The sequence below is a fragment of the Dunckerocampus dactyliophorus genome, chromosome 13, assembly GCF_027744805.1.
Source record: "Dunckerocampus dactyliophorus isolate RoL2022-P2 chromosome 13, RoL_Ddac_1.1, whole genome shotgun sequence".
In the NCBI taxonomy this organism is placed as follows: domain Eukaryota; kingdom Metazoa; phylum Chordata; class Actinopteri; order Syngnathiformes; family Syngnathidae; genus Dunckerocampus; species Dunckerocampus dactyliophorus.
In genome coordinates, this window is record NC_072831.1 from 19,728,237 (window position 1) to 19,749,760 (window position 21,524).

The 21,524-nt window shown below is 40.2% G+C and overlaps 2 protein-coding genes across 3 annotated transcripts in view; one reads left to right on the forward strand and one right to left on the reverse strand.

Moving 5' to 3' along the window:
• Window positions 1-49: 49 nt before the first annotated feature.
• rtn4ip1 (reticulon 4 interacting protein 1) lies at window positions 50-9,445 on the forward strand. Of its 2 annotated transcripts, XM_054795412.1 has the most exons (9): window positions 50-476; window positions 721-872; window positions 1,560-1,628; window positions 1,700-1,824; window positions 3,575-3,623; window positions 3,750-3,886; window positions 3,983-4,166; window positions 5,469-5,561; window positions 5,851-9,445. In XM_054795412.1, the coding sequence occupies exons 1-9, from the start codon at window positions 242-244 to the stop codon at window positions 5,974-5,976; spliced, it is 1,170 nt and encodes a 389-aa protein (XP_054651387.1). In that variant the 5' UTR covers window positions 50-241; the 3' UTR covers window positions 5,977-9,445. The 2 variants fall into 2 exon arrangements, with proteins under 2 accessions (XP_054651387.1, XP_054651388.1); XM_054795413.1 differs by lacking the exon at window positions 5,469-5,561.
• The window catches only part of crybg1a (crystallin beta-gamma domain containing 1a), a 54,559-nt gene continuing 41,624 nt past the window's right edge, over window positions 8,590-21,524 (reverse strand). Inside the window, exons 12-23 of the mRNA XM_054795400.1 lie at window positions 19,862-20,022; window positions 19,648-19,774; window positions 19,340-19,485; window positions 17,018-17,144; window positions 16,908-16,934; window positions 16,222-16,334; window positions 13,988-14,120; window positions 13,770-13,909; window positions 12,613-12,736; window positions 12,341-12,499; window positions 9,465-9,627; window positions 8,590-9,295 (exon numbers count right to left, since the gene is read on the reverse strand). Of these exons, the coding sequence (XP_054651375.1) occupies window positions 9,207-9,295; window positions 9,465-9,627; window positions 12,341-12,499; window positions 12,613-12,736; window positions 13,770-13,909; window positions 13,988-14,120; window positions 16,222-16,334; window positions 16,908-16,934; window positions 17,018-17,144; window positions 19,340-19,485; window positions 19,648-19,774; window positions 19,862-20,022 (1,509 nt within the window). The 3' untranslated portion in view covers window positions 8,590-9,206. The remainder of the gene's footprint in view (window positions 9,296-9,464; window positions 9,628-12,340; window positions 12,500-12,612; window positions 12,737-13,769; window positions 13,910-13,987; window positions 14,121-16,221; window positions 16,335-16,907; window positions 16,935-17,017; window positions 17,145-19,339; window positions 19,486-19,647; window positions 19,775-19,861; window positions 20,023-21,524) is intronic.

A 21,524-nucleotide genomic window follows, 5' to 3' on the forward strand; every position in this document is an offset into this window, starting at 1 on the left:
TTCTCATTGGTGGAGGGTGTACGTCAGGAACTTTCAGGAAGTGGTTTATTTTAGATGAGCACGTCTTTTTGACAGACAGGACGAAAAAGCTTAATTTTCGTTCGAGTTGTAATTGCGCTTAAGGAAAATGTTTACAGTAAGAATGAAGTCGGCTCTTAAAAAACTGTGATGACTTTACAGTTGAAGTCGTCCACTTTCTAACAGGGATATTTCATTCATTTAACATTTCCTCAGTTATAACATGGCAGTACACAGGAGGTTGTTTCGCCGCCACATTTCACCTTTAGCTTTTAGATTTCTCCAGACCTCCAGCTGCTGCAGGAATGTCATGCCTGCCTGGGTGATTGATAAATATGGAGGCAATGATGTCTTACGACTGAGCAAAAATGCCAGTTTCCCAGTCATCAGCTACCCCAATGAGGTTATTGTCAAGGTGTTTGCTGCAGGACTCAACCCCATTGACGTCAGCATGAGAGGTAAGATACAAGTTTTTTGTTTCATATTCAAACTGTGCCAATGTGTCAGATGTGTCAGTGTTGTTGAAAGTATAATCATTTAAGATATCATAACCCACAGAAAGACATTAGTGTCACCAATGCCTATTTAGCGCGGCATAACAAATGAAACACAAATATGACTTGTTCCAGTTACGACGTCTTCAAGAAAAGTTGAATAAAAAAAATGTCCTCACAGAATACGGTACCTTTTACATTATTGTAGGTGGATATGGTGCTGCAACACTGTCTATGAAGAGAGACCCGCTGAACATCAATCAGACTGGCATGGAGTTTCCCCTTACCCTGGGCAGGGACGTGTCTGGGGTCATCATGGAGTGCGGCCTGGATGTAAAGTACTTTAGAGAAAGGGATGAGGTACAGTATAAACAAAGTGATATGTTTATGACAAGACACCTAGTTTGTGATAAGCAATAAATACATATGAACCAGCAGGGCCACACGGTGGTTAGCACAGTAAACCTCACAGTCTGGAGATCCAGGTGTTCTCCATTTTCTGATATTATTAATTATTAGTATCAACATTTCAGGTTTTTCTATTTAAATTATGCCTTTTTGCTCTATTTTAACAATTTTTTTTGGTTTAATTTAATTTCTATAATGTGCAGTGGGCTGCTAATGGCCCCCCAGGCCGCACTGTGGACACCCCTACCTCAAGGAAATCTGAATACTGACAAATACATACCTTCAATTGCCACTAGGTTGTGTTTGCTAAGTAAGAATGATTCTATTCTCCTGCAAAAATGTGTTAATATTTCTCTTCTTTTATTTTGTTTTTTAATCTACAAGAAGCATCAGATTGATTCACTGGCAGCGGTAAACACATCTTCCAGTCGTTGCTGTCCAACGAAAACCATATACCTGTATCTTTAAAAACAAAACAAAAATGTGGAGATACTTGATTTTCATTGAACTATGAAACGTTGTTTGTGTATGGACTATTTACTGAATATATTTAAACCCAACACAAAGTTATTTCACTGGTCTTGACACTTTATGGCATATTAAGAGATTTTGTCACACTTGTCTGTATGTCCCGCATAGGTGTGGGCCGCCATCCCACCATGGAAGCAGGGCAGCTTGGCTGAGTTTGTAGTCCTGAGCGCCAACGAGGTAAGCATCTTGTTATGCAATGTATTTTAAAATAAGGGACTGAAACATGTGTGTTTGTACCTCATGGTCAGGTGTCCCTCAAACCAAAGTCACTGAGCCACACAGAGGCTGCAGCCATCCCTTACGTGGCCACCACAGCCTGGTCGGCGCTCGTCAACACAGGAGGGCTCAATAAAGACAACTGTGCCAACAAGCGGTGAGTGAACACACAGACACACATATACACGTACAGTTCTACCTCTTTAAGGCCAAAAGGATTCATACTCTGGATAAGCTGGTGTTGGTTTATTCGTTTCAAACTAGAACAGGGGTGTCCAGACTTTTTCCACCAAGGGCCACATACTGACAAATGAAAAGATGCGAGGGCCACTTTGATATTTTGTAAACCAACACGTGTAGATATGCTAAGAGGCTATATATATATATATATATATATATATATATATATATATATATACATATCTGGAAAAAATGCATCTCAACTTTGTGATATAGTTGAAAAAGTGTATTAGTAGTATGAACTTCAACCTTCTGTGTTTTTTTTTTTAATTTTCCAAATATTTCATAGTTATTTTTTAAATTTTCTTTTTGTATTATGACTTTATTTCCCTAATATTAAAACTTTTCCAAAAATTACAGCTTCATTTTGTTTTGTGTGTTTCTCATAATATGACTTTTAAAAAAGAACGTCTGTTTTCGTGAATAGTTGTACTAAAATGACATTATTTTTCCGCATCATATTATGAGTTTATTCTCAGAAAATTGAGACTTTTTTGTCTTGAGAATATGACTTTTTTCCCTGGATATTTTCACTTTATTCTTGTCAAATGACAGCTGTTTTTTCCATTTCTGCTGATGCTTTTTTTTTAACATTTTGCAACTATTTCAACTTTCTTCTTATACATTTTCTTCTCATAATTATGACTTTATTCTCGTATCATAACATTTTCTGCAACCCGATATTCCAAAAATTACAATTTTATTTGGTTTGTTCGTTTCTCAAAATACTGTATTACAACTTTAAGAAAAATAAAACGTCAAGCTACTAAAATTATTAGTTATTTTTCCTTCGTAAAATTGTGTTATTCTTGTAAAATAACAATCTTTTCTCTCAATATTTGTATTATATTCTTGTAAATTTGCTAGTGATTTCTCCATTTTTGCTGTTGTTTTTCTGTTAAATTATATTTTTAGAATGTGCCGTGGATCAATTAAAAAAAAAAAGGCCCCCAGGCCGTACTTTGAACCCCCCTGAACTGAAATACCACATGTTTACACTTGCACAGTTCAACATCACAACGTCTGAAAAGGAGTAGGAAGAAGCAGAGTTGAGTGAATCCCACCCCTTCTCATGTCTCCGCAATCACTGATAGTCTGTTGACTTCCTGTACAGACCTCCTAAATAGATTGCTTATAAAGTGATTAAAGACAGGGAAAAAAGGAGGAAGAAAAGAAAAAAAGTGTAAAAAGTACAATAAAAATAAAGATATTAGAAATAAATGAATAAAAAATGGTGTAAAAAATGATATCATGCATAAATAAATGCAAGATGTAGAATAAGAAATGAGTAGAATATTCTCTAGGGGCCAATACTTTACAAATGCAGCTGCAGGCTAGAAATGGTCCCCATGCCACACTTTGGACATCCCTGTTTTAAATAATGATAAGTATAACAAAGTATATGATAAAATAATAGGAACAGCAGGTGTGCAATGGGAGAAGGTAACTAAATGACAGGAAAAGGCGTCTTCTTCTTCCATATACCTTGTAAACACTGTAAGCTTGCTCAGGTTGTTGGTATGTAGCTCCTTGCATTTTACTCCACATACTGAAATGTGAACTGGAAACAACACAAGAAAGTGGCAAGAGATTGTAATAGTCTTTCTGAATAAGGACAAACAACATAAAACAAGGGCTTTCGTTGACCCGTTTGTTCTTCCTCACAGTATTTTGATCCTTGGCGGCTCCGGGGGCGTAGGAACATTTGCCATCCAGGTAAATACAGATTGCAATACAGTCATCCCTCGCTACATTGCAGTTCAAATATCGCTCCCTCACTCTATCGCATTAAAAAAAAATCCTTAATTAATAAAAGATCCCTGTTTCGTGGTTCATTCTAAGATGTTGAAAGCGTGGGGAGCCCATGTGACCGTCACATGCGCCCAGAATGCTGAGCGGTTTGTCAGGGAGCTTGGAGCAGACCATGTAGTGGACTACACAACCGGACCTGTTGAGGTACCACTTGCTGCCCTGGAAAAGTGAGAGACTCCCATAAAAGCGATCATATTCAGTTGAATTTGGGTCTATTATCCCCCTCTGAAATGACCCCTCTCCTCCTCCTCATCATCATGAAGGTTTGACCTGGTCCTGGATAATATCGGCGGCGACACAGAACGCTGGGCGCTGAATCTGCTCAAGCCTTGGAGTGGCGCCAAGTATGTCACCCTGGTTACTCCCTTCCTCCAGAACACTGACACCCTGGGGGTCGCTGATGGAATGCTGCAGACCGCTGCCACTGTGACCAGCAAGGCTCTGAAGGTAGGAAAAAGTCACCCTATAGATGCCTGCTTAGCATTTTAACTGTCTGGCTGATGACCAGCCAATCAAAAGTGATGGCCAATCATTTAAAAACAACTTACAGCCATCATTGTGTCCACTATCCATGTTAAGAATAACTGCCAGAAAGGACAGGGAGAGATGGCAGGACCAGAAAGTCAAACACCCATTAAATTACAAGAAAAGTAGTGCCAACTAGTGCTTGTATTCAAATATGATATTGTGGTTTGCAGAGACATAGAACTGTGCTGCATAATTGGATCTAACATGTTGCATATACAAACAGAAAGGGGCAAACAGAAAGCAAACACACATTGATAGCTGCGTGAATTTAGGTTAGGTGGCATGGCTGTGCAAAGCTGGCAAACGGTTGTGGCGTGCATGTGCACGGCCGTGTGCGTTTTATTAGCTGTGCATGGGCATCACTACACTTTTTGTTTACCACAAGCAACTTAATGACAAACACACATAGATATTGAGCCTCTAATATTCTGTCACACCAGAGTAAGATCATTTATGCCCAGGCACGTGTGGATTGTTTTTGTTGTGTTGTGAAAGTTATTGTGTAACAAATACTAAGCAACAAGATTTGGGATTTGATCAAACATTAATTCAAGATTAGCGTCATATCCACGCAAAATTTGGGTGGTTGAAAACACAATGTCAGTGATATTTACTTTGCTTATTGTATTTTAATATAGACATTTCTACAAACAAAATGACATGACAAATGATTAAAACTGTTCACGTGGACAGCTCATGCCAGATAAGGTGTGAGCCATTTAGCCCAACATGACCCGTACTATACTGCCACCATGTGGTCAGAATAAGAACATGTTCATCTCACCTATACAATATTATACTTGCGCATTACTACTTAATATGAATTCATTTGTTCATTCATTCCTCTGTGCCTTGTATTGTCACCGTGGCCTCATTTTCAAGTGAACCTGACGGGGAACATGTTAGATTGTTAACGCCTCAAAACACACACACAAGTCCCTCTGCCATAGCTAGTAAGGGGCCCCGCCCTGCTATCAAAAGCAGAGCCCTGTGTTGTGTAGTGTAACTTAATATTTGCATCAACACAACATCAAAACCTGTCATATCCACGTCCAGCTCCTGTGACCTTTAAGAATGCCTGACAGCTTCACAGTAAGAGCATGTCATTTCTTCACATAATATGTCAAAGAGCAGTATTTTAGTTCAGCCGTTTTGACTTTTTAAGGTGTGAATACCACATTAGGGTTTTGTCTTTCATTGGCATGCTTTACTCTGTTATAGCACCTTTTTAAGGGGGTCCACTACCGCTGGGGATTCTTTGCACCAAGTGGCCCAGCATTGGATGAAATAAGGGAAATGGTAGATGCAGGACAGGTATGAATCACCCAACTTGATTGCAACACACAGAAAGAAAGATTTGGCACGGTGCTACTTACAATCCACACTAAAGCGTCCATTCTGAAAGGCAGGCATATGCTATTGTGCATAATAAAACATATATAGATTATTCTACTTGTTGCTCAGTTACAGTCCAGATATCTTACTATGATTGCGAGTAGCACCATTTGATAACACTGTAATTCCACTCTGCTCCTGCAACAGACAATATTTTTCAGAGTTTATGGATGCATAACTCACACTTCTCCTGCTGGCTCCCTGTCAGATCCACGCAGTAGTAGAAGAGACCTTCAGCTTCGCACAGGTTCCTCAGGCCCTTGAGAAGGTGGAGAAGGGCCATGCACGAGGAAAGACTGTAGTCCAAATTAAAAAGGGGACAGACTATGTGTAGCGCTACCAACGACAACGGATGAAGTCACTGAAGTCTCATTATGTTTGACCTGACTGCTGAAATTGTGAGTGTTAGACTATTTCAACTTGATGCATGCTTGAAAATAAAACAGCAGTTTTTAACCACTACAGAGTCTATGACAGATTCTACATTAGCATTGAGTAATAGTATTCAATACTGTCAAAGTTTCATTGCAGCTTCACATGCAGTACATAGTGGAAAATAAAGTGCAAAATCCACTGATCCAAATTTCATCATTTGTCACCTGAGCCAGCTGGGCTATTAGGCAATACTGTACAGTGTTTCCTCGCTCTATCGTGGTTCACCTTTCGCAGATTCGCTGTTTTCCCGGATTTTTTCAGTGCCTTTTTTTATTACAGCGTATGAACACTGTTACAGGCCCAGCCTGGCCCTTTAAGGAGAATCTCAGTGTGGGAAGTTGAGTGTCTATCTCTTCCTTCTCTCATCTGTCTGCACCGCTCATTGTTTCCTGCATCCTGATTGGCTGCAGACCATTGTCAATCAATCTCCTTCGTGCGGTGTTGCCATGTCTAGTGTCATCGCTAGCTTGTAAGTGAATCTTTGGTTCTGCTGCAGCAATATGCTTTAACAAAGATACAGAAACGCTACAGTACAGCGAAACGGCGCCAGAACGAGGCATGGTCACAGGAGTGAAATATATGTGAGTGACCTAATCATTTTCTGTGTTTCATCATTAAAATTAAAAAAAAAAGGTGAGAGCTTTGAGCTTTTCTGCGTGTTTAAACGAGAGAGAAAGGTGAGAAAATGTTATCGCCTGTCTGAGAAACGTGTATAAAGTCTGCGGTGAGGGGTTTCACAGCCTTAAAACATATATAATTGTAAAAAAAAAAAAATGAAGTTGGCTACTATTTTGGGAACCTATCCCCCACGATAAATGAGGGAACACTGTGTAGGAACAATGGTAAAGACACTGTGGTGACCTCCAGGGGCCGTCAAAAAAACTTGAAAAAAAAAATCCATATAATTAAATTAAAACTAGCGAAAGTCATTAATATTAACTCTTAAAATGGAAAAGCTCACGTTGATTGAAATGTAAATAACAAATAAGAATGTGCCATATAAAATCTCACCTAGGACATAACGTTGGTTAGGCCCTACAATAAATAGTAACACATTGTCGGGTGTTACCTGGAGCCTATGCACAAATACCTGTGCAGTACCTCTGGCTGCATCTATCTCTGATTGCTGTTGCCACATCAGCTTTGTAGGTTGGAGCCTTCTCACGGACCATTTTCTTCAACTTCCATCACAGATTTTCAATTGAAGCATGAGACCCGGACTATTTGCAGGCCATGACCTTGAACTTTTGTGTCTTTATTTGGTCGATGACAAGAAGCGTCATCATCTTGAAAAAAGATTTCATCGTCCCCAAACATCCATTCAATTGATGGAATAAGAAAAGTGTCCAAAATGACGTCAACTTTTGCATTGAAGATGTAACGACATCCATCTGCCCAGTGCCTTTATGCAGCCCCATATCATCAATGACTGTCGGAATTTGCATGTTTTCTTCAGGCATTCGTCTTCATAAATCTCACTGGAATGGCACCAAAACAAAGTTCCAGCATTATCACCTTGCCCAATTTCATGATTCATCACTGAATATGACTTTCATCCAGTCATCCACAGTCCGCCATTGCTTTTCCTTAGCCCACTGTAACCATGGTTTTTCTGTTTAGGTGTTCATGACGGCTTTCATTTAGCTTTTCTGTCTGCAAATCCCATTTTATTTAGGCACTTTCTTGAAGTTAGTTACAAACATAGACTCCAGGTTCCTCCCATTTGTTCCTCATTTGTTTTGCTGTGGGTTTTCTGTTTTCAAGACATATTGCTTTATGTTTTCTGTCTTGACGCTTTGACATCTTCCTTGGTCTACCAGTATGCTCGCCTTTAACAACCTTCTCATGTTGTTTGTACTTGGTCCAGATTCTAGACACAGCTGTGAACAAGCAACATCTTTTGCAACATTACGTGGTTGTCATTTCTCTTCTTTAACAAGTTTGATAATCCTCTCCTTTGTTTCAAGTGACCTCTCTTGCGTTGGAGGCATGATTCCTGTCAGTCCACTTGGTGCAACAGCTCTCCAAGGTGTGATCGCTCCTTTTTAAATGCAGACTAACCAGCAGATCTTATCTTATGCAGGTGTTAGTTTTGGGAATGAAGATTTACAGGACGATTCCATATTTTTTTTTCCTCAGAATTGAGTGATTCCATATTTTTTTTCCCCGCTGCTCGATCTAAAAAAGTAAATGCTACCGAATACCACCATGTGTTTCTTAAAGCCAGAAAGTTGAAGTTTTCAGTCATGTCTGTGATCTGTTTTTTTTTTTTTCTACAAAATGAAACAACTGAATGAACATCTGCTGAGACTGGTGAATCCATCATTTTAGCCAGGGGTTGTAGTCACTAGTTTGTCGTCTTCCAGCTTTTCCCGTCAGGTGGCCACAGCATTTGTTTAGCTTAGTTTTACACCGGATGCCCTTTCGGATGCAACAATTCCATTTGTTCGTCTTGGGACCAGCACTGGGCATCTCCGATGGCTGGATGTTGAGGCCTTGCAGGGAATCGAACATGCACAGTCTGCATGAAATTGGGCAGCAGCATTTTACATGCCTAAAATGACACAACAGAATGTAAACACTTGTGTCTTTTATCTTTACATATTTACAACAGATGAAAACAAAGTGATTTAAAATTGACAAAAGCTCAGTGAGTGTTAAAACAGGAACTTGACATTACATTATTACGAAAAGTAGTGTCAAAAGCAAAACGTGAATAACAATAAATCTTTGGAGTGTAGACTTCATTGCATCCGTCAACATGAGGAAACAACACCTTGTATTCTAAAAGTACCATAAAGTAGAGAGGTTTGCAGCATTGAACCAGGGCTGACAAGGCGCTACATGAAATGAACATTTACAAGAGAATGTGCGTGGCTAAATGAAAGACTACAAAAAGACAAACAATATCAATCAAATAAAAAAGAAGTGTTAAGTTAATGTTTAATCAAAAACCAGAACATGGTGACCCTCCTTAATAAAGGTCCAAATGCTACAAGAGTGCAGACTGTTTGTGCAAAGTCCCACTCAGGGCCTGTCTGAGTGGTGGGAGTCCCACTGTGGAGCTGCGTCACAGGGATCAGTCCACTAGTGGAGCTGGGAGTGAAGGCCAGAAAAGTGTCGCTCATGTCACAAGATCTCCAGTGTCCATCTTTGGTTTGGTTTTCCCTCCTCAAACGTGTTGAGGATCACCTGGTTCTTGTCGTACTGATGACCTCCTATGACACACATTAGAGTCCTCATGTTATTTCGTTCTTAGGAATTTGAGCTGAGTGACTGAGTGAATCTCGAAACATTCACACACACATTCTGAGTAAATGACAATTTGTATTTTCACATTTAAATGGAATGCATGCTGAAATGGTAAATGAAGACAAAAAGTCTGACCTTTGACCTCTAAGACCAGGTCAGGTTGAAAGTGGCAGCGTACTAGACCATCGGAGGTGATGTTCCACAGCTGGTTGTTTTTGCCTCTCTCCGGGGACACACACAGTCGACTGCCTGCCATCACCACGTTGCCCGTGGTCTCCAGGCAACAGTCCTCTGCCAGCTGGAAGCAAACAGGAAGTAGTGCACTGAGGTAAGTTATTGGCGATCGGACTTCTCAACTGCGTTGATGTAAACTAGATTACTGTACACAATTCCGCAAAAATATTCTCAACTGAAAATCCAACATCTGTTTTGTGGGTTTAACCATTTCCGAGACACATGCTACACTGCAATCCGTTGCATCAACACAAAAGACATCTGGCTGAAAAGGGAAAGACTAAAATAACTGCAATGTTATTTCCTGCTAACACAATGAAGTAAAAAAAAAAATAAATAAAAATATTCAGAACTAGTGTCTCACCTGAAATTCTTTGAAATGCTTTTACAATAAGTTTTCACCTGACAAAAGACTTAAACACCTAAAGTTGGTATTATTTGCGGATGATTCTACTGCCTTTGCTCTGGGGAAAGCACACAAGAGCTAATTAAAAAAGTCAAGCACAAAGCACCAAGATGAGCAAATTCAAGAAACAATACAAGCAGTTGATGTTTGCAAAATACAAGGAAGAAGAATCTTGAATTGTTTTGTTATGTTTGTCTCTATTCATGATTAGGTATTTATTATTACACTGATTATCATTTATGAGTTCTATTTATTATGAAAAAAATCGTAATTACATCATCATGGTTTTAAAAAATGGGCCGCACGGTGGTCTAGTGGTTAGCACTTGGCCAACACAGTAACAGCCTGGAGATCGAGAAGACCTGGGTTCGATTCTCCCTTGGGCATTTCTGTGTGGAGTTTGCATGTTCTCCCCGTGCGTGCGTGGGTTTTCTCCGGGTACTCCGGCTTCCTCCCACATTCCAAAAACATGCATGTTAGGTTAATTGGAGACTAAATTGTCCATAGGTATGAATGTGAGTGTGAATGGTTGTTTGTCTATATGTGCCCTGGGATAGGAGAAGCGGTATAGAAAATGGATGGATGGATGGTTTTAAAAAATCACATATGGATACAGGAAGTGAATAAATGTATTGCAACTGATGTGAAACGGATAGGGGGTAGAATTAAATAAGCTTTTCTTCTTCCTACTGTACTCCTTTTGGACATGTGGAACTATGAATTGAATTATGTGATGTATTCCATTGTAACTTCTATGTATGTTAAAAAAAAATTAAACCATTACCATTACCAAATATTGAATAATCACCAGGGGCCCCCCCTCTGGAGCCAGGCCTGGAGGTGGGGCACGATGGCGAGCGCCTGGTGGCCGGGCACCGGCCGAGTACAGCCCCAACAGACAACATGGGTCCCCCCTTCAATGAGCTCACCACTCATGAGAGGGGCCAAAGGCGTCGGGTGCAGAGTGACCTGGGTGTCAGCTGAAAGCGGGGACCTTGGCAGTCCAATCCTCAGCTGCAGAAGCTAGCTCTTGGCACGTGGAATGTCACCTCTCTGCTGGGGAAGGAGCCTGAGCTGGTGTGCGAGGTGGAGAAGTTCCAGCTAGATATAGTCGGACTCACCTCAAGGCATAGCAAGGGCTCTGGAACCAGTCCTCTCGAGAGAGTCTGGACTTTATTCCACTCTGGCGTTGCCAGCAGTGAAAGGCAACGGGCAGGGGTGGCAATTCTTGTTGCGCCCCGGCTTGTGGCCTGTATGGTTAACAAGAGGGTAGCAATTTGTGGGAGGTGGGGGGACGGGTCCTGACTGTTGTTTGCGTTCAGAATACCCGCCCTTTTTTGGGGTCGCTAGATGAAGTACTGGAGAGTGCTCCCTCAGGGGATTCCCTTGTTTCTGCTGGGGGACTTCAACGCTCACGTTGGCAGTGACAGTGAGATCTGGAAAGGCGTGATTGGGAGGAACGGTCCCCCTGATCTGAACCCGAGCAGTGCTTTGTTGTTCTATGCTCGTCACAGATTGTCCATAACGAACAGCATGTTCAAGCATAACTGGGCCACAGTTTGATGATTGACTTTGTGTTTGTGTCATCGGACTTGCGGCCAACGTTTTGAACACTGTGTGTGAAAAGAGGGGCGGAGCTGTCAACCGATCACCACCTGGTGGTGAGTTGGCTCCGATGGTGGGGGAGGATGCTGGTCAGACCTGGCAGGCCTAAACGCATTGTGAGGGCATTGTGAGGAACATCTGGCAGAGTCTAGCAGGGGCAGTCAGGGCGTTGAGTGGATCCGGTTTGGCAGCTGCAGGGTTGGGTCTCTGCTTTTTGCAGATGATGTGGTCCTGCTGGCTTCATCGAGCAGTGATCTTCAACTCTCATTGGATTGGTTCCCAGCCGAGTGTGATGCGGCCGGAATGAGACCTTGTAACACTAATGAGTCACATGACACCGGGGAGAAAAATTGCTAATTGGCCCCAATTAATAGTTTAACAACAGTGTACTCACTTCTGTTGCCTGAGGTTTTGACAGAAATTGCTGTGTGTTGCGTATGTTGAGGGAACAAATTTACACTGTTAAACAAGCTGTACACTGATTACTTTACATTGTATCAAAGTGTTGTGTCTTTAGTGCTGTCCCATGAAAAGATATGTACACACACACACACACACACGCACGCACACATAATACAATACAATACAAAATACAATATAATATATACAATTAATCAACCACGGGCACTGGAAAAGCTTGATAAGTGCTTAAATTTGGCTTTGGCATTTGGCATATGGATAACTGTCAAGGGTCTTCAGCCTTAACCACAGCATTGCTAATGGTTCTGTAATGTATTAGTGGATATCGTAGTGTACAGTTGTGCACCTTGCAGGTAAGCTGTCCATCACGATACAGCCAGAGTTGCTCCACCCCATCTGTGTCCTCCACAGCATGCACCCTCATCAGCTGGATATCTTCCAGTGCCCCCGTCAATGACATCACACATCCTGTTGCCTTGTTCCGCAGGCGGATACAAATCTGCTTCTGTTGGCCAGAAACATCAGCAACACTTTCTTTGAAATTACGAATCCTCACAAAATTAGCATGACAACAATTTTATATTGTTTTCATCCAGAGAAGACCGCTTCCTTTCATACCTGCAACAAAGGGCGCAGTGATCCGATTCCTTTCCACCCGCTGAACTTGCACCAGTCAACCACTTGTCCCGGCTGGAGCAGAACCTGTCGACCGCGGTAGTTGCTGCCTTCATACAAAAGCCACCTGGAAGGAAAATACTCGCTTAAGGTCCCAGACAATGTGATAAAAATGACACAGCAAGCGAAAACGTTTTTATTTAGCTGAGCTCCCCCGTTAGTAGTTTTGCTCATGTTTGGTGACTCATGTATTTGGCACAATTATTACTTTTAATAAGATAAGGCAGATGCTGCCATGCTTAAGCTCAGTTCGCACCATTTCACGGAATTTCATGGGGCCCTGTCAGAACCTTAGTAGGACGGGGAACATTAAAAATCCTTTACCATGCACTCCTTTACTGTTTCTCACCTTTGCAACAGCTTTCAGATCCTCATATTTGTCAATTATGAGGTGTACATAACAGCTGAGTTAGAAGTGATCATCATCACGTCTTGTGTCTTACTAGATTTCATTTTCAAAGTTGAATTATATTTGTTAGTAGTGAGGTTTTACAGTATGTAATGTGATTCACTGATTAAGACCATACTGTATTCTATTGCTAATAGTTTTTGGCCTAAACATTCACAGAAATAGAGGTACAGTATATGCATCTGCACAATTTAAGCAGGATTTTGTGTAAAATTCAAATTGCTGCCAAATGTCCAATGTAAACCACATCTGTATGTCACTTGGTTTAGAATTTTAAGTTTCATCCATTAAAAAGATTGCAATATTTATATCAGGGGTTCCCATCCTGACACTGCCCACTGGAAGCAGGCTATGGCCGGGCACGGCAAAAGTAACTACAAGCCGATGGCACGCTGTTGTATTATTGCTTTTTGTAAATGAATGAAAACATTGAATACAATTTCAATTGATCAATTTCAAATGTTGTCTTCCAAAAATACAATATACAACCTGAATATTTTCTTGGGTCACCTCTACCTCAAAGGTACATAGTCTGTGGTTATTACTGACAATAATACTAAACACTAAATGAGAGGAAATATTTCAAGCCTCGGATGGGTATGAGTCATATGAGTATGAGTATGACAAGCAGTCATAAAACCACACAATTCAAAACAACCTTCTGTATGTAAAGAACTAGTTTTGTACGTACTTTCCTCCTTCCACCACCAGGGAGCGTATGTGAGCATCCAAGCCTGCCTGATGCAGGTTCACAGCCCCATTAGTCAGCACCAACCTGCGACCTCTACAGCCTAACTTGCTGAATAGCAGAATGGAGGGCATAGACAACTCCTAAACAACAGAGCTTCATTACTCACATGAAGTATGACGATTTCAGTAAACACACATGCAAACACACACAGTACTCACATGCCCAGTGGTCTGCACGGAGCGCACCTTCACATCGGAGGAGAGGAAGCCCATGAACTCAGTGTCGGGGTATTCTCCTTCCTCAAGCAAGTACATGTTGTCAGTGAAGTTTTCTCCTTCATATGTGATCCAGCTGACACACAGAGTAAGACAAATTCCCGTTGTAATGATAATTGGTAATAGTTCAGTTTATTTCAAACATGCTTAACAAAATTACAATAAGGAACATACAATATTATTGTTACACTCGCAACAATTTTGTTGAATTGAAGCTTTGAAGGCGTGAATTCCCATTGGGGAATCGTTGTGTGGAGTTGGCATGGTCTCCGTGTGAGTGCGTGGGACTCTCTGGGTCTTCAGGCTTCCTCCCATAACCCAAAAATGGGCATGTTTGGTTAATTGGAGACTCGAAATGGACAATGTGAGTATGAAAGGTTGTTTTTCTGTCGATACCATGTGACTGGCAACTAGTTCAGGGTGTGCCCTGCCTATCCCGAAGTCAGCTGGGATAGGCTGGACTAGAGGTGTAGAAAATAGATGAATGAATGAATGGAAGTAAAGGTGGTCTGTTGTTTGTGAACTAGTGTTTATCTCCAGTCTTGGAGACTGGAGTACTCCTGTTACCACTTTAGCTATGTTCATTTTGTCTGGGAATTCACCAGATTGAGATGACAAATTATAGACTTATGTTAATGGTTTTGAAATCTCCCTAATAACTTTTTTCGCCATTTTCATGTCGATTCCATTACAGTCAATAGATGTTTTACATTTGTATTTGTTCACAATATCAATGTCCTCTTTGCACTGAGGAACATTGAAACTAGGATTTCTGTCTCGGTGGACCTCAGGTTACGTATGAGTTTCATTCATAGACTGTAACGGACATCAAGTTTTGGTGTAAGTCTGCTCTTATACCTAAATTCTAGCTACTAAATTACCTCCAAAGTCAGTCACACTGTACACAGAGTACATGAAAGACATATAAATACAGTGATAAAACAGTAAACACAAGAACTGAACAAAACAGTAATACAAAAATGAAAAACAAAGCACTAGCCACCCATCCATGTCAATAATAAGACCACTACACTACTATATTATTACTGTCACTTTCAGAGGATCAGCGACGTCGCAGTACTGTAGTGTTAAGTTTTAATGTTTCCAACCGTCTGTGAACGTGTCCTGATTGTGTGTGTGGCGGCATGCAGAGAGGACCGTTTGCTGATGTTTCGGTGCGGTTCGGCCGACAGTACCCTGTTTTGTTTTTGCACAAGATTGATTGGCCACCTCCTCGTCAATACAATCTTCATCCTTTATGATGGTCGCGACAGTCAAGCAATTGACACAAGCGTGGCCAATATTGAGCACATAGTACATTCTTCCGTGGCATACGCCGCTGTAACTAGTTCTCGAGCGAGTCTCGTGTTTACGTACCACAATTATGCTTTTTAAAATAGTTTATGGCAGCGCCTATGTAACTACGAATCACTGTAAACAGTGGACCCCCGTACTATCATTCCAGTCCTAAAAGGACAAAGGATCGGGGATTTTTTTCTTCCAGGTTTGGTCCAATATTTGCAAAATAGTTATAAAAACCTTTAACCTTTGTACTCCTTTGAATGTATCATCTATCCAATACTGGGGGTACTTTGCTTTCTTAGAACTATTCCTGTTCATGTTTAATATCCTCCATGTCACCCAAATTTTATTTTTGTTAGTCTAGAATTTTTTTCTATTTTCGCCTAGTAATGTCTCAATGGACAATTTCTGTTATGTAGCGTCACATAAATCCTTATGTTTCATACAATCTATCAACATTTTCTCATTTTCCCCTCACTGTTTGAATAGCTCCCTCATCATTAGCTCGTTCCTTTGCAAAGCAAGAGATTTACTTTGCTTCACTGTCAGTTAACCTGGCTTACTTGCATCTAGGGGTAGACATAACTTGCTTATTTTCAACACATAAGTGACCTCACGCCGGACAGTGTTTAAGCAGAGTGTATCGGCAAGCAATCCTGTTTTTGTGGTCAAGATCTGTGGTCAGGAAAAACAACTCCAATAGCAGTGCGGAACTCAACATGAAGTGATGTCAGTATGTCGTGTATTATTACTGTTGTGTGTCATGTCATAGGGATATTGTTGAAATTTTGCACAAGGCTTCCGTGCTCATGTGTGGTCGAAGTAACTGTTAACACGCAGCAGTGTTTAATACTGATTATTTGTGGCTACAGTACCTGCCAGCCAAGACCTTACAGGACCGCGTCACAAAGTTCTCATCAAGAGCAGCAATACTGTCCTCCAGGGCCACCAGTTTCCCCTGGAAGTTGGGCTCAGAAAACAGCATCGCCTGGAAAGCAATACAGCACACAATTAAGGCAGCAGTACCCAGCAAAATGTACAACCACGACCTACAACGCGATCTCACACACACCAGAAGAACAAACGTAATGAAACAATAAATAATAGATAACAGGACTCTATATGTAATGTACCGGATCCAGCAAATAACTGATATTGTGTCAAAAATATTGAGTCCTTCTTTTTGTTTTCCAAATTACATTTTAAAAAACACCTCAAGTACCAAGATGTAACAAATTCATCAACCAAGACATTTTTGATAATTCTATTCTTTCAACATTGTAGGTACAGTTTGGGGGAGGCCCAAACGCATCGCAGTGCACAAAGGCAACTATGAAATTAAAACTAGAACATTGTGAGCCTTAAGGGACATCTGACCTCACAAATATTCTTCTGGATGAATGGAGAAAAATGACCACAGAGTCCAAAGTATTGTAAAAGGAGTAAAAGCTGTTATAGCTGCAACTTTTGAGGTTAATTTAATATTTTCTGGAGCTGTAAAGAGTGTCTAAATACATTTGTCCATATGGTGTAGTAACGGAGAAGTGCTTTCTTTGCATACCTTGAACTTTGACTCTATTCCTGTGTCCTGTCAAACAAGACGAGGATATATTACAATTAGGATTCTGAACAACTAAATGACTACTTAATCTGTACAGGAGTTGAACATACATTGAAGATTGGTTGGATCGATGCAATTTGGAAGGTCTGGGCATCCCAGTCCTCTGGACATGTATACAGGCCTCTCTCCAGGATGTAGAGCTCGCCACTGAATCCAGGATTTTGAAATGCCACCCATCTGCCACAAAGGAAGTTCACAATTAGTAGTAGTATGAGGAAAACCCTCACTCTGTTAAAAATACACTCATCCCTTGTTTATCGTGGTTCCAGATCTGACCATAAGTGATTTTCAGAAAAGTAAGATTCTTTGTTTCGAAATGGAATGGTAAATAATCTTTCACTTGTACAGTATAGTGCTTTTCCACCTCCAAGGCACTCAAAGCTAACTGACATTATGACATGATCATGGGTGGACAGAGGATCTAACCCACAACCTTCAGTTTGGGAGACGACCACTCAACCACCTGAGCCATGTCGCCCCGCAACAAGTTTTAAACATTATTAGAGCTCTCTAGAGATGAAATAACACCCCCATAGTCACCTTTGCACTCGTATTACTCAACATAATAAGAGATAATAAGCTATTTAAGACATAAATAAGACTCACGCTTGTCTGTGTTGCTGTAAATGTGTTCTGGTGCTAAGGGAGCTGAGTGGGGGATGGACAGGAACAGATGTCGGGGGCTCATAGTTGAGTTTTAGCTTTGCATGGGTTACGGCCGCAACAGTGGCCTGTGTTACAGATTATTGTGCCTGTTGTGAGATAATTCAAACCTGCATAAAAGCCTGTTGTTCAGGCGATTAAGTCTGGTGCTTGTGTGTCTCACCGAACATTATAGTAATATTACTGACACCGTGATCAGTGTAGAATACATATCATCATCATCATTACAGCATATTTGAATGCGTCATCTGAATGAATATTTGTATTTTAGTTCAAATATTTAGCCATTTTTATGCTTGAAACTGCTTAATTCAATAAAAAAGTAAATATAACTTAAATATGTATATTTTTGACTCATAATAGGCCATATTCAACCATGAGATAGCATGATTTATTAATTAATATACAGCCATGGAAAAAATGATGATTGTTTCTTCACGTTATTGATCCACTGTAATGCCTGGTACAACTAAAGGTACATTTGTTTGGACAAATATAATGATAATAACAAATATAGCTCATAAGAGTTTAATTTAAGAGCTGATATCCAGCAACTTCCATGGTTTTCTTGATAATAACCAAAACCACTTAAGTTCTTACATGAATAGCTATAGCATTGCACTGCCAAAAATAAAGCTCTTATGAGCTATTTTTGTTGTCATTGTTATATTTTTCAAAACAAAGGTACCTTTAGTTGTATCAGGCATTAAAATGAACAAGAAACTGAAAAAACAAGGGTGGTCTAATCATTTTTTCATGACTGTATTTTGAAGATTGAAGCTGTGAAATTCGAAGTGGCGAGGAATTACTGTATATGACTTTGTATATCAAAATGAATACGGTTTAGCACCGACAGAAGAGAAAGGCTGCCCCTGGCAGTGAAGGATATAAAGCTGCAACCTTTTAGGCTACACATCACATCAGTGCTATAAATCTGCATTAGTCGTGCATAGAATACACTAAATGTGTATGACACCTTATAGAAGTTAGTTAAAAACTAATCTTATGTTTTGTTCATGTAATCTTATTTATATAGAATGGTGAAGAAATAATAGGATAAATTAAACCCACCCAAAGAAACAGGTTACTGTTTGTTTAATCAAAAGTAGGAAGATGTGAATAAAAAAAGAATGTCTGCTTTAATTGCGCAAATAATGGTAACACTAGATAAGACTTGAAAACAAAAAAAACGATCTAAAGGAAAATAAGGTCCAGTAATATTGGGATTTCCATTCCTATTGGTATCAGCCTCAGGAGTTGAAACCTATTCTAATCTACAGGAGATGATCACATGGGGAGATCGGTTACACTATCCTATTTTGACCTGTATCCTCAGGGGATGTTTGTGTGAACCATCAAGGTGTGTCAAGTATTCTCTCAACTCAGTGAAGAAACACTTAGTCATTTCAGCACACACCTCAAACTGCATGACGGGATAAAAACATAGCTCTTATAACTCCTACATCAAAACCCGGATTTGAGATGTATTCCTATGCAGTTTTAACACAAACTGATTTCTGTCCTATGACAGTGGACCATAAAGTGAAGAGAAAGGGAGTCAAATATTTCTTATTTCTTTTCAACTACTAGTCTATTTCCGCATAGGGTCTCAGTAGCGCTTTGTGGTCACAATGTATATCTCAAAGCGTAGAAACATTATTGTTCAATTCCCACTGCTTTTTCTCTCGTAAAAACAGGGAGATACTCACACTCCACTCAGAACGTTGATGGACTGAGTTTTGGTGCCATGGCCGACCTCCTCCATGTTGATAACGGGACCCATCAGGTCCACACTTAGCCCCAGTGCATCCATGTTGGGCTCACTGAACAATTTAATGTGCGGGGACAGGAAATCCTAGGGGAGATAACACAAAAAATGAAGTGTGAATAAAATATTTCATTTTTTATAGCCTATCCCTCAGAACAATAATAAAATAACTGTAAAATATAACATAAATAATCATTCAAGAATACTGTATGTTGTTTTCGTAATGTCTTTAGCAAGAATCAAGCTTACAGTGCAAATGGGCCGCAGAGAGAGGAGACCATCCTCAGCTCCACCCCAGTCACTACAGTGTGGATACTCCCCTTCCTCCAGGATGTACTGCTGACCCTCAAAGTCTGCTTCTTGGTAGCCAACCCAGCTACCAGACACAAAACAATATTCAGGCATTGCAGACAAATCAGAGTCATGTGTATCAGGACTTGTATCCATGAACTCCGATACTCACAGACCACCAAGTATCTTGAGGGACCCCACTGTAGAGGTGGTCTTCTTAGTTTTCCATGGGCTGTCTGGTTCTTCTTCTCCCTCTTCCTCACTGAAGCTGTACAAGTCACCATCCACTTCTAAACACTGTCCCTCAAAATTGGGCTTCTCAAATACCAGCGCCTGAACAAGCCAAAAATGAAAGAATGAACATGTTAGTCTGCTGGTTTACACAGTTTCATGCCCCTCGGTGTTTCTTGGACCATCGCTGAGTGAGGGTGGAATGTAACTGGATGGATCAAAACAATGTGGAAACCCTATGACACATTCCTGCCACAGGAAGAGCCTTTTCAACCCCTGAATGTATTATGCCTGAAGCTTACATAGATGGAATTTCAAAGGAAAATCTGAGCAGACAAACTCAGATGCAGCAAAAAACACAAGTACAAGTACTGAATGGCAGTAGCATTAATATTGTGGTCAAAGTCTCTCCTCCACAGTTTACATGAATTTATTAAATATGTCAAAAAGTCATAAGTTTTTTTCACTTTCAGTAAACCTGTACGGACAAGTAGCACAATGTAACCCCCATGTTAATGATTCACAGCATGAGAATTCTGCATGTTAATGGTTCCTGTCAAATCGCTATTGCAACACGTAAGGTGGCAGAAAGAGCGTTACTGCCAGTCCTTTATTACAGCGATTGTCAGATTGTATAACTCACAAGCACAAATTCTCACATTCTTGTACATACTGTATGAATTTGCTTACCGTCATGCCTTCAAAGTAATATCTTTACCTGTGAGCCATACTCCAAAAGGCCTTGTTACATCAAATATAATATGGGTTTCTGTGTTTACATGAAATAGAGTGCGTTTCACTCACTATACAACATGATACATATGACAGATGTGAACTAAAATAGTGCCTTGTTATCACAGTTAATTGGTTCCAGATGCAATCGTGATAAGTGAATGTCCGTGATGTAAGATTCCTTCTTTAGAAATTGAATCTTTTGTAGTTGAAAACCTGTTGACGACCTTCTAAATATGGCTTTTAACATTATTAGAGCTCTCTGGACATGAAATAACACCCATCTAGTCACCTTTACACTAGTATTACCCAAAATAGTAGATACAATCAGAGAAAATAAGCCATTTAACACATAAATAAAACTCACGTTCAAGTGTGTTGCTATAAAGGTGTTCCATTTTTTGCAATAATAATTCAAATCTGCAATAAAAGCCTGTTGTTCCGGCTGGCGCTTGTTTGTTTCTCTTAAGGAAACCTCATGACCAGTGTAGAATACAGCATATAAAAAACTGGATTCTTCATGATTTATATCTGGCTATTTTTAGGCAAATTTGCTTAAGTATGCATACTTTTTTTTTTACTGTTAGGCTGTATTCAACTACAAAACAGCATCGTTTATTAATTAATATCCGATTAATTTTGGACTACAAGCTGCTACTTTTTTCACATGCTTTGAACAATGCGTCTTAACTAATGATGCTGCTAATTTATGGCTAAAAGACCTATAGTTTCCATGATGCTTAAGAGTGCAGATTCAGGAAGTAGTGAACGAGTGAAGTGGGACCTAATATCACATTTGAAGTCTAATGCAGCGATCGTGTTTTGATCTGACAAATCTTAAGTAAGTTTGATGAAGTGTAAAATTACTACAG

What these genes read in the sequence shown, in the direction of transcription:
- rtn4ip1 (XM_054795412.1), top strand. Translation starts at nt 242, where the DNA reads ATGGCAGTACACAGGAGGTTGTTTCGCCGCCACATTTCACCTTTAGCT. An exon ending in ACTTTAGAGAAAGGGATGAG is followed by an intron (nt 873 to 1,559) that starts GTACAGTATAAA and finishes TGTCCCGCATAG; the next exon opens with GTGTGGGCCGCCATCCCACC. An exon ending in AAATGGTAGATGCAGGACAG is followed by an intron (nt 5,562 to 5,850) that starts GTATGAATCACC and finishes GCTCCCTGTCAG; the next exon opens with ATCCACGCAGTAGTAGAAGA.